The sequence below is a fragment of the Littorina saxatilis genome, linkage group LG6 (assembly GCF_037325665.1).
Source record: "Littorina saxatilis isolate snail1 linkage group LG6, US_GU_Lsax_2.0, whole genome shotgun sequence".
Classification (NCBI taxonomy): Eukaryota; Metazoa; Mollusca; class Gastropoda; order Littorinimorpha; family Littorinidae; genus Littorina; species Littorina saxatilis.
In genome coordinates this window covers 15,482,295-15,494,942 of record NC_090250.1, presented here as the reverse complement: position 1 = coordinate 15,494,942, position 12,648 = coordinate 15,482,295, and the positions used below count along the sequence as shown (strand labels likewise).

Here is a 12,648-nt window from a genome sequence, read left to right as displayed (position 1 = left end):
CTGATTTAGTAAAACAGCATCTTCTTCTTTTTCTTCTTATCCAGGTCTTAAAGAATATATGGTATACTACCCTTTAAGTCAGCCATGACTGACTGTAAAAAGCTTTAATAGGACAAACTTTTTTTTTAAACGCAATAGCCTAGTGGATAAAACGCCGGCCTCCCGTGCGGAAGGTTGAGTGTCCGAATCCCGGTCGCGTCTGGCGGCCGTTAAAGGTGGATATTTGTTTCCGATCTTCCAGGTCAACTCATCTGCATACCTGTTAGTGCCTTATCCCCCTTCGTATGTACACGCAAACACAAGACCACGTGCGAACGGAAGAGACTCTGTAATCTATGTCAGATTTCGGTGGGTTATAGAAACACAAAAAGTACCAAGCATGCCTCCCCCGAAATCGGCGTATGGCTGCCTGAATGGCGGGATAAAAGCGGTCACACAAGTAACACCCCACTCTTGCAAAACCACAAGTGTACGTGGTAGTTTCAGCCCATGAACAGAGAAGAAGAAGGGAAAATAAGGTTACTTATTGGACCGTAAGACAGTCAACGTGTATTGTATATAAATTAAAAGCTTCACCTAAATGACTACTCTTGTTGGGGTTTTTTATTTAATTTTTTGGGGGGTCGTTGTTTTGAAACGCTATTTTTTCGTTACTCAGATCTTGAAAGATGGAATGCTATCCTTCGAGCCCGGCGTGCGATTTGTGGAGTGGACGTGGAGAGAAGGAACACCCAATCCTGCCATAGATCGGCCCTTCATCGCCCCTTTTCATTACGACGGATTTGTTCCGCTACAGAATCCCGATGCGTACCGTGGAAAGATTTACTAGTGAGTCCACATGTTTGATGCCTGCACTCATGTTCGTTTTCAACAATGGTTACGCATCAACAGAGACGATGGATGTATTTTTTTTTTTAAAGCGCACTCTATCTTCTTGTCGGTTACACTCGTTATATTGTCAGCCCAGACAGCGAGACGAATGATGCCGTCTTCTACAGGTCTTCCTTTCCTCCGTACAGCTTGCAGTGGAGGGAGACTGCAGTTGGCCACCCGTTTTTTTTCAGACTCTCAATGATGGTGCATCGCTGGAGAATGTGTTCAGTGGTCTGGTCCTCTAGTCCACAGCTGCACGTAGGGGAGGGGACCAGCTTCATCTTTTGGGACATGTGTGCATTCAGGCGGTTATGCCCAGTGCGGAGTCGCATCAGCACGACTTGTTGATGTCGCGTGAGGAGATGATAATCATCCTTCCGTTTCTGGGGCCTAAAGCGCACTGTAGATCTTTCCCGTGAAAACTGTTCGGCTCACCATCTGAGATTTAGCCAGGATTTGACATGGGATAAGACCATCGCTCCAATTTGTCGCATACCAAATTGGCGCCATCTTTGGTGTTCTTTGTGCAGGGTTTTGGATTGTTTTTCTTATAACTTAGTAAATACCACTTGTGTTTTTGTAAGATTGTCATTTGTCAGTTAAATCTAAACTTTTTTTCAAGAATCAGACAGGAAATTTATTTTCCTATGAACAAGTGAAAGGATTGTCTCATCTAATCTAAAAGCCTGGCCAGAGCTGAGACGGTGAGTCTACCTGTTTTCATGGGAAGGAGTGTGCCTTTACAGGGGCGGATCAGTTGCTTTGTAAGGGGGGGGTGCACTTTGAATCGAAAGTGAATGTGATGGGCGCGAAGCGCCCGAATTTGCTAGGGGGGTCCGGGGGCATGCTCCCCCGGAAAAAAAATTTGCCCAAAGAAGCAAAATGGTGCCATCTGGTGCCATTTGAACTTAGAAATGGTCATAGAATCAGCATAGAAAACCCTTTTTTTTTTCGGTGGGGGGGGGGGGGGGGCACGTGCCCCCTGTGCCCCCCCCTCGTCCGCCCCTGCTTTACATTCTTTCTGTTAATGCCTCTGTCTTGTATCTCTCTTAATGGAAGGGCGCTGGTTCTGTGCGACGCTTAGTTTTCGAGATAGGTGTGACTGACGAAGAACAGGACGTCACATTCCAAATAAGCACGACTATGTTGCAGGTGGAAGCCGCTGAGATTGCATTTCTTTGGGAGGTTTCCGCAAAAATAGATATTACACGATTTGCGCGAAACAGTTGAGAAGCAGACGATCTCTGAGATCTCTGTTCGTCTCGTGATAACGTTATTTGTATGATAACGATTCACTTGCAAACTAAAGTATACAATTTGGTATGTCAGTGGTAAATGTAAATAGAAATGTGTAATACAGACAAAGCAAACAAATAAACGTGTTTTTATCGTGAAAATGTTGCGTTGTGCGGGTGTTTGGGTGGCCACGTGATGTACACAAAGCAAAGTGCGGGACGGACTCTGCTCTGTGCTGTACACTGGCAAGTTCAAAACACGAGAAAAACGATTTCGTTATGCGGGCAGCCACGGGGGATGTATGTAATTTTCAAATGGTTGTAAAATAAGTCTTGTATTTATCACCGTACTCAGGCCCTGTTCTTTTTTTCGTCACACCTAAAACCGTTATTTCTTGTGAGCGACGCAGCATTATCTGTTTTCACTCGCTATCATACAAGCTTAATTGCTCTCATTTGTTGCTTCTCCTTCCGTAATGTTCCTCCTAGATGATGCAGTGTCGGCATGTCTTGTTTACATCTCTACGATCTTTTGTCATGGAAGCCCTATAGTTTGCTTGGTTTTTAAAAACATTTTATCCCAATTATTTGAATGCTTTGTATGCTCGTTACATTTTTGCTGGTTTGTTTTAGAATGAAACTAATTGTAAAGCGCCTGGAGCCAATTGCTGGGACTCGCACTGTATTGTAAGCTATTTATTAATATTATCATTGTTATTATTATTATTATTACAAATGTATGCTTATCCTGTTTCAGTAAGTTGACGACGCGTGCCAGGAACGACATGGATACAACGGAAGACGATAGACAGTTCATGAACATGCTGGATCAGTACGTCATGGACGCTTCCGTGGCTCTCAAGACGGGCTTCACGAGCCAGTTCGTCCTCAAGGTCACGTGGGAAAACGTGTCCAGCGCCAGGAACTGTTCAGATCAGGTCATGCTGACTGGTTGCCCTGTGAGTGTACAATGCGATGGCGACGATGGGTATTTACCGTATTTGACGGATTACAAGACGCACCGTTTTATAAGCCGCACCCCCGATTTTTAAGAAACAAATTGGGACGTGCCACGTATAGGCCGCGTCACTATATTAGCCGCCGTCGAAAAAAATATAATCAGATCGTGTCAATCAATCAAAACAACCAGGCAAACGAAAGTACGGTATTTGGCGAAATCGGCTCCGAGAATAAACAAGTGAAACAAAGAAGAACAGTGAAAAAGTTTGAAGAAAAATATCACACACACAATTTGTAACCAACACACACATGTAGTCCCGCCCGGAATAAGCTTTTTTGGGATGATTTACGACTTTTGCGCACATTTCGAGCAGACGAAAACACAACATGGCGGCTCTCGCTCCTCCAACTATCGCGAGACACAAAAAAACGAAATCTCGCGCGCGCGAGATCCTGATACATCCGGTGTTTCTCTGTACGCTATCTTGTCACGACGACTTGTTGACAAACGAAGATTCGCGAAAGAAAGAGAAAAGCGCCGAGTCTTGAGTAGAGAGCTAATAAAGTACCGGTAATCGCTAATCGAGCGAAATGAAAATCCGCGGCGACTTCCATTAGGTGAATGCTATTCAAGTTTAGGTAACGTTTTAGCCGCATCTTTTTATAAGCCGCCATGCGATTTTTTTTTTTTTTAAGTCGCGGTTTGTAGTCCGTCAAATACGGTACACCATTTTTTTGAAGGCACACTCCGAGACGATGGCTATAGATAGATTACAACATATTTTATGTTTAACTTGCACTCAACAACTTCAATATCAAGGTCACGTGGGAAAACATGTCCCGCACTAAGAACTGTTCAGATAAAGACCTGCTCCAGACTCCGACTGGTCGCCCTGTACGTTCACATGTAATTGAGACGATGGGTATTTATAGATTACAACATATTTCATTTTTAACTTGCACTCAGCCAGTTCGTCGTCAAGGTCATGTGGGAAAACGTGTCTAGCGCTAAAAACTGTTCATAAAGACCTGCTCCAGACTGTAAGTTCACATGTGATGGCGACGATAGGTATAGAGATTACACTTTTTTTTTTAAAGGCACATTCCTTCCCCTGAAAAGTTTGTTTGACTCTGATCTAGCTTTTAAATTGGATTAGATCCTCCATCGAATTCGTCACAAATTAAAAATTACCACCGTCACTATCTTAAATAAATGAGGCAGAACGCTGTTTAGAGAGAGAATAAGGCCCCCCCCCCCCCCCAAAAAAAAAAAAAAAAATAGTCTGTTTACGGTATCCCGACCGACTCTATTTTCGCGCGACCCTAGACTTTTTTTTTGGCATTTGGGGGGAAAAAAAAGAAGAAAAAAAGTCTTTGTTTTTTCGCAAAATAACTTAAAAATATGTTTGGGGAAAAAAAAAAAGAAAAAAAAAATCCCGACCTACCGACCCTATTTTTTGGGGAATATGTTACCGTAAACAGACTTTTCTTCTTTTTTGCCTAATGGTTCTGAATAACTCTCACTAACTCAATTACACATTGTGTATGCATTAAGAGCGTTTACTTCCCTTTGTTTATCGGATCAACACCGTGACAGCTTGCTGCTGTGAGCTGAATGTTCTTGATTAACTAATTTCTTAAATAAAACGAAAACACACCAGTAACCAGGTTTGGTAAGTTTAAATCAATTCTTCGGCATGTAACTGCCTTCTTTGGGATGGTATGGAAAGAATGGAATGCCGGCACGTGATATACAGTGTAATGAATTGTTATGATGATATGATTAATGACGTCATATATAATATAACTATTTTCTTTTACGAATCAAAATCACGAAACAATTTTCACTGTGCACGGAGAGTACCAACAGTTTTATTTTTATTTTGCGTAGGCGACCAAATGGAGGTATTGTCTTATCCTATGTACAAAATCTGACCGCTTTGGAGGGGGTCAGTTGAACAGTTTTCAAGAGAAGGTGTGTGCCGATAACTCGCATTGGGATCCCCGTGAAAGGTTTTGTTTAGAGTGACACGCTAAGAAACCGAGATTCCTTTCAGTGAACCACTAACCAAAAGAAGTTAAAACAGATTCCCAGTGTGAATAGGTAATAAGTAATGGTATAATTAACCTTAAGTTATGCTTTACCCACAATGAAAATTAAAAAGTGTAACGTTTACCGGGGTTCGAATGTATGTCCATCATGTAGATTTCTCCCCTCGTATGAAAACGCTTTTTGTCTTGTTTCCATTTCAGTCCAACACTTTTCAAGTGCTCTTGATTGGAGACGGCGATCACACATTTGTTATCTTCAATTACTTCAAGATGGAGATTCCCTTTTCTTCGCACCAGTTGGTAAGTTTGAAATGCTTTTCAGCGTTGAAAGGATGGGTCCAGATGGGCGTTTGTTGTGCGTATTCTTAATGTCCAACTTTTTATGCTGTCTTATGATAAATACTATATTTTTACGTCGTTTACACACTGGTCAGCACTGAAAGGCTGGGTAACATTATTCCTCGTGCCTCATTCATCGATGTTTGAGGGTATGTGTATGTGTGAGTGCGTGTGTGTGTGTGTGTGTGTATGTGTGTGTGTGTGTGTGTGTGTGTGTGTGTGTGTATGTGTGTGTATGTGTGTGTGTGTGTGTGTGTGTGTGTATGTGTGTTTTTTTATATTCAGTCAAGTTTTGACTAAATGTTTTAACATAGAGGGGGAATCGAGACGAAGGTCGTGGTGTATGTGTGTGTGTGTGTGTGTGTGTGTGTGTGTGTGTGTGTGTGTGTGTGTGTGTGTGTGTGTATGTGTGTGTGCGTGTGTGTGTGTGTGTGTGTGTGTGTGTGTAGAGCAATTCAGACTAAACTACTGGACCGATCTTTCTGAAATTTGACATGAGAGTTCCTGGGAATGATATCCCCGGACGTTGTTTTCTTTTTTGCGATAAATGTCTTTGATGACGTCATATCCGGCTTTTTGTAAAAGTTGAGGCGGCACTGTCACACCCTCATTTTTCAATCAAATTGATTGAAATTTTGGCCAAGCAATCTTCGACGAAGGCCGGACTTCGGTATTGCATTTCAGTTTGGTGGCTTAAAAATTAATTGATGACTTTCGTCATTAAAAATCTGAAAATTGTAATTAAAATTATTCTTTTTATAAAATGATCCAAAATTACTTTTATTTTATTTTTTGTCATGTTCTGATTCCAAAAACATAAACAAGCTTTGAACATTAAAAATATAAAAATTATGATCAAAATTAAATTTCCGAAATCGATTTAAAAACAATTTCATCTTATTCCTTGTCGGTTCCTGATTCCAAAAACATATAAATATGATATGTTTGGATTAAAAACACGCTCAGAAAGTTAAAACGAAGAGAGGTACAGAAAAGCGTGCTATGCAGCACAGCGAAACCACTACCGCGCTGAACAGGCTCGTCAGTTTCACTCCGTTTTGCACGAGCGGCGGACTACGGTCATTGTGAAAAAATGCAGTGCGTTCAGTTTCATTCTGTGAGTTCCACAGCTTGACTAAATGTAGTAATTTCGCCTTACGCGACTTGTTTATCTATTTGAATACATTATTTTCGTTGTTCACATTACAAAGAAGGATAAGAGTTATTTCAATTCTAATGTTTTTGTTATTTCTGGCAGCAAGAGAGTCGTGCTACCTAGGTATGAACGTGTTTCTTGAGGCGTCATCATGCACCTGCACTTATAGCAGAATGACCGAGGTCTTTTGCGTGCCACAGTGGTGACACGGGATGGGACAAGGATACCGTCTCTGAATCTGCTTATAAAGTTGACCTGTGTCCGTCCCGGCCCGGATTCTAACCTTTGACCCTCGGATCACAAGTCCAGTGTTCCGCCAACTGCACTACCGGGCCCCCGTTGTTCACAATTCAATTTAAAGTAATATTGTTTAACCTTTTTTTCAACCAGGCAGGACTAAATGGAGGTCACGGTAGAGGCTGGACGGATGTGGTACCCTGTACCGGAGCATGCGCAAAGCGGTCCAAACTGAACCCATCCCGGATCTCAACTCTCGTGTCACGTGCAGGAAGTGACGTAGAAGGTCGCTACATCCTGATGGTCAACGGTGACGTCATCATTCGTGGAGGATGTATACCGGACGGTTTGAAATCTGGTAATACCCTTTTTCTGTGTAGCAGAGTGTACATGAGAAGGATAGAGCTGTGGGGTAGCTGACTCAGATTCCGAAGGGGAGAGCCAGAGAAAGAGAAAAAGAGAGAGAGAGGGTGGAGGAGAGAGAGAGAGAGAGAGAGAGAGAGAGAGAGAGAGAGAGAGAGAGAGAGAGAGAGAGAGAGACAATGACAATGACAATGACAATGACAAATCTTTACTTTTGGAGGGTGACAAGAATAAGCATAGATATGCTTTTTGCATCTGGCCCTCGCCCTAAAGAGGGACTAAACTATTTTACAAAAACTATGACTGGGGGAAAAAGAAATAAGAGAAAGAGAGAGACAGACAGACAGACAGACAGACAGACAGACAGAGAGAGCAAGAGAGTAAACGGGAAACAGAGAGTTTGTCTTTCATATCAATTTCTCTCTTTTTTTTGTTTCTTTTTTTTCTTCTTTATTTCTTTGGTTGTTTCTTTGTTTGTTTGTACCGCTTTATATTTCTTTCGGTTGTAAAACTTTCATTCTTCATAAGTGATTTCTGCTAGTCCCGCTAAATCGAAATATCAGTAAGTAAACTGATTATACTGATAGCAATTTAGGGCGGTTCGGAGAAAGTGATGAGCAGGAGAGGATTACGGATTGAATCTGCCGAAGAACGTAACCCATGTATATGTCATTAGGTTTCTTGTCATCATAACAAAACCTGCGTTCGGCCTGTGTACTCAAAATAGTCAACCTTTCCCTGCAAGCATACCTGTATTTAACTGGTCTCATTTTTAATCGCAAAATACCTGTCTCCATACAGGCAACATCGAGCTAGGTATATCCCCGTGAGACAGGCATGTTTCGGGGAGAGATGCTGGCTGTATGAGGGAATTAGCTAGTCCATCTGCGTTCGGCTTGTGTACCTAAAATAAGTCAACATTTTCTAACCCCTGCAAACATACTGCTAATAGTTGGTCTAATCCCTGCGCCTTGAATATGTGCGCGATATAAATTGCATAAAAAAAAAATGTAAAAAAAAAAAAATCCCTGCGCTTAGAACTGTACCCACGGAATACGCGCGATATAAGCTTCATATTGATATTGATTGATCTTAAATCACAAAATGCCTGTCTCCATACGGGAAACATCGAGGTTTATCCCCGTGAGACAGGCATTTTGGGGGAGAGGTGCTGGCTGTATGAGGGAAGCTAGTCCATCTAGATCTGCGTTCGGCTTGGGAACACCCAAAATGAGTCAACCGTTTCTTAACCCTGCAAGAATACCTTCTACCTGGTATAATTTTAAATCACAAAATGCCTGTCTCCATTTAGGAAACATCGAGGTATATCCCCGTGAGACAGGCATGTTTGGGGGAGAGATGCTGGCTGTGTCTGGCAACTAGCTAGTCCATCTGCGTTCGACTTGTGTACACACAAAATAAGACAACTTTTTCTTAACCCTGCTAGCGTACCTTGCAGCTGATCTAATTTTGAATGCCTGTTCCCATACAGGAAACATCGCGGTGTATCCCCGTGAGACAGGCATGTTTGGGGGAGAGATGCTGGCGGTCTCAGGCAATTGTCATCCTGCTGGAACCAAGATCTACTGTCGCTTTGGGCGTGATGACCAATATGTGAGTATACAGACACAACTTATAAACTTTAGTATGTAAACACACTTAACATAATTTTCTTAACAATTCCAAAGGTTGCCTGGCTAAACCGTATATCACACAGAAGGCTGATGTTTATAATTTAACAAGCAAAACTCAAACTGCTACCAGTTTACAAAACCAGAAAATTCTTCATATTTTTTTTTCAAATTCTGAAAACAAATCTCGATTTTATATCGAAGAGTAAACTTACAGATATAGAAATACAACATTTCTGACGGGAAAATGTCAAACAGGTTTTGGGCTAGTGGAATTGTGAACAAGAAATTACGAGCCCGTCGGGTGATTTGTCATTTTTGAACTTCTGCATCCCTGCAATACATAATAGAATTAATCAAATGTGTAACTTTTTGGTAAATACATTTGCCAGAGAAGCGAAGTGTTTGATCAATAAGAATCGGAATAGTTAGTACATGTATTGTAATGTAAATGAGGCTGAAGTGTTTCGTTTGTGTTCGTGTGCATGTGACACCACTGTTATTTCTCAGACTTGAGATACTAGATTTGATAAACTTCTTCTTCTTCTTCTTCTTCTTCTTCTTCTTCTTCTGCGTTCGTGGGCTGAAACTCCCACGTACACTCGTGTTTTTTGCACGAGTGGAATTTTACGTGTATGACCGTTTTTTACCCCGCCATTTAGGCAGCCATACGCCGTTTTCGGAGGAAGCATGCTGGGTATTTTCGTGTTTCTATAACCCACCGAACTCTGACATGGATTACAGGATTTTTTCGTGCGTACTTGGTCTTGTGCTTGCGTGTACACACGGGGGCGTTCGGACACCGAGGAGAGTCTGCACACAAAGTTGACTCTGAGAAATAAATCTCTCGCCGAACGTGGGGACGAACTCACGCTGACAGCGGTCAACTGGATACAAACAAATCCAGCGCGCTACCGACTGAGCCCGATTTGATAAAAAAAATGAAAGTAAGCGCTCTAAAGGCATACGCCATGTGTAATAAAATAAGTTTATAGAGATGATAAAGAAGATTTGATTTGATTTGATTTGATTTGATTATTTTGAATACGTTTGCCAGAGAAGCGAGGGAGTGATGGAGACCAGTATGAGGGGACGCTGTCCAGTACCTGTCTTGACCACTAGGGGTCAGGTTGAGCTGGAGATATCCATCGACAACATGGCCTGGAAGCACAGAACCAAACTCAACATCAGTGAGTTTCAATTGTGTTGTTTTTGTTGTATCTTTTTTTCCGTTTGGTGTTGTTTTGTCTTTTGGTTGTTCGTTTGGTGTTTTTGTTTTTTTCTTTTGCGAATTGTGTGTGTAAGGGGGGAGGGGGTTGTCGGCGGTGGGGATTTGGGGTGGGGATCGAGCTCGAGGTTGTTCTCAGAAGATGTGGTGATAGTTGTGTTTGCTGACTATGCAAACGTTATGGTTATTGTCTCTGCCGATTGCAGTTTCTTCCCTTAAATAACCAACTTGTTATTGGCGTAACCACAATGGCAGATATACGTCGGCAGTTTTACAACTTCTGTTATTTCAGTTTTGCCAAGCCGAATGGACTGGCCGATTGACGTCAGCAGTTTTTCAACACCATGGTACCAGACCAGTCCCAAAGAACTGAGAGTGAGGTGGACCAGTCACTTATTCTCCAGCCATTATGCTGCAACGCTTGAAGTCAATCTCATTGGCTACAGAGAAGATGAATACAATAATGAAACTCCCGTGAGCGCTTTGTCTTTGGTAGAAATAAGTAAATATGCTGACAGTTTGGTCCATATGCTTTGTGTCTGTTCCATAGAAGAGTGTGAATTATGTGCATCCAATTTTGATTTCTTTATTGTTTTGTTTTCTAATTGTTACATTTAGTCAAGTTTTGACTAAATGTTTTAACATAGAGGGGGCATCGAGACGAGGGTCGTGGTGTATATGTGTCTGTCTGTCTGTGTGTGTGTGTGTGTGTGTGTGTGTGTGTGTGTGTGTGTGTGTGTGTGTGTGTGTGTGTGTGTGTGTGTGTGTGTGTGTATGTCTGTGTGTGTGTGTGTAGAGCGATTCAGGGTAACCTACTGGACCGATCTTTATGAAATTTTGCATGAGAGTTCTTGGGTATAGTATCCCCAGACGTTTTTTTTCTCATTTTTTCGATAAATGTCTTTGATGACGTCATATCCGGCTTTTTGTAAAAGTTGAGGCGGCACAGTCACACCCTCATTTTTTGATCAAATTGATTGAAAATGTTGTAAAGCAATCTTCGACGAAGGCCGGACTTCGGTATTGCATTTCAGCTTGGTGGCTTAAACATTAATTAATGACTTGTAATAATTTTTTTGTCTAAAACGATCCAAATTTACGTTTATCTTATTCTGCATCATTTCCTGATACCAAAAACATATAAATATGCTGTATTCGGATTAAAAACAATCTCTGAAAATTAAAAATATAAAAATTATGATCAAAATTAAATTTCCGAAATCGATTTAAAACAATTTCATCTTATTCCTTGTCGGTTCATAATTCCAAAAACATATAGATATGATATGTTTGGATTGAAAACACGCTCAGAAAGTTAAAACGAAGAGAGGCACAGAAAAGCGGGCTATGCAGCACAGCGAAACCACTACCGCGCTAAACAGGCTGGTCAGTTTCACTCCGTTTTGCATTTTGTAAGCGGCGGACTACGGTCATTGTGAAAAAATGCAGTGCGTTCAGTTTCATTCTGTGAGTTCCACAGCTTGACTAAATGTAGTAATTTCGCCTTACGCGAATTGTTACACCCCCGGTATAGGGGTGTGTATAGGTTTCGGTCGATGTGTTTGTTTGTTTGTTTGTTTGTGTGTTTGTGTTCGCATATAGATCTCAAGAATGAACGGACCGATCGTCACCAAACTTGGTGAACAGGTTCTATACATTCCTGAGACGGTCCTTACAAAAATTGGGACCAGTCAAACACACGGTTAGGGAGTTATTGGTGGATTAAGATTCTACAAGGACTTATAGAGGGACATATTAATGGTCAAAGGGAAATAACCTTCTCAGTTGGTGGCAGTGAAAATGGTAAGGACGGGGGTGTTTTTCCTACCTCGGAGGAATTTCTTGTTTTTCTTTAACTTTTGTTGTTTGTTTGTTCTCTGTTGATAGTGGTGTTTTTTTGTATACCCACATCAATTCATCCCTTTAAGAATGTTTTGCTCAACAGACATTTTTGAGGATCCGAACTGAATACACGGGAAGGAATGTCGCCTTTAACTGTTGATTGTATTTTTCCAGCTGATAATGAGAAACCTGGTCCAGCTGGCTACAGGAATTTCAAACAGGAACGAAGAGGTTGTCATCAACCCCTCCCAGTTCCCTTGTACCAGCGAATGCGATGATTTTGAGATCGGACTAGTGCAACTGCGAGTGGCTGAACAGTATGTTGACAACACCACCAAGTACAAGTAAGTGTGACTGTGTTTGTGTTTGTGTTTGTCATACATTGTTGAGCTTGTCTGTAGGTGTTTGTAAACCGTGTGACTGTTTAATGTGATGTTCATGTGCAGTATACATATTATTAAACTAAAACGAGGATTCACAAATTAAAAAAAAAATATATACAAAAAGCGTGTTTGTATGGTACACTTGAAAGCGAAGCCTATGCAAATGACGCGAAATCGATGCAAATGACGCGAAACCTATGGCTTTGCAAATGACATAATTTCCTAAATACCTGTAAGCAAACAACTCCAGTCAATTGTTCGTCCTGTTTTCTGTGTTCGAAATCTATAACAGTCAAACATAAAAAAATATAATCGAAGTTAGACCAAATATATTACACCAGAAAAAACA

At 41.4% G+C, this 12,648-nt stretch overlaps 1 protein-coding gene and 1 long non-coding RNA gene across 2 annotated transcripts in view; both read left to right on the top strand.

Moving 5' to 3' along the window:
* The window catches only part of LOC138968601 (uncharacterized), a 7,205-nt gene extending 6,395 nt beyond the window's left edge, over positions 1–810 (top strand). Inside the window, exon 3 of the long non-coding RNA XR_011456235.1 lies at positions 659–810. This is a non-coding gene — a long non-coding RNA (uncharacterized lncRNA). The remainder of the gene's footprint in view (positions 1–658) is intronic.
* A 2,061-nt stretch (positions 811–2,871) lies between these two features.
* LOC138969688 (sushi domain-containing protein 2-like) overlaps positions 2,872–12,648 on the top strand; it is a 29,043-nt gene continuing 19,266 nt past the window's right edge. The window contains exons 1-7 of the mRNA XM_070342546.1: positions 2,872–3,067; positions 5,322–5,420; positions 7,006–7,210; positions 8,708–8,829; positions 9,904–10,036; positions 10,367–10,548; positions 12,091–12,260. Coding sequence (XP_070198647.1) covers positions 2,894–3,067; positions 5,322–5,420; positions 7,006–7,210; positions 8,708–8,829; positions 9,904–10,036; positions 10,367–10,548; positions 12,091–12,260 — 1,085 coding nt within the window. The 5' untranslated portion in view covers positions 2,872–2,893. The remainder of the gene's footprint in view (positions 3,068–5,321; positions 5,421–7,005; positions 7,211–8,707; positions 8,830–9,903; positions 10,037–10,366; positions 10,549–12,090; positions 12,261–12,648) is intronic.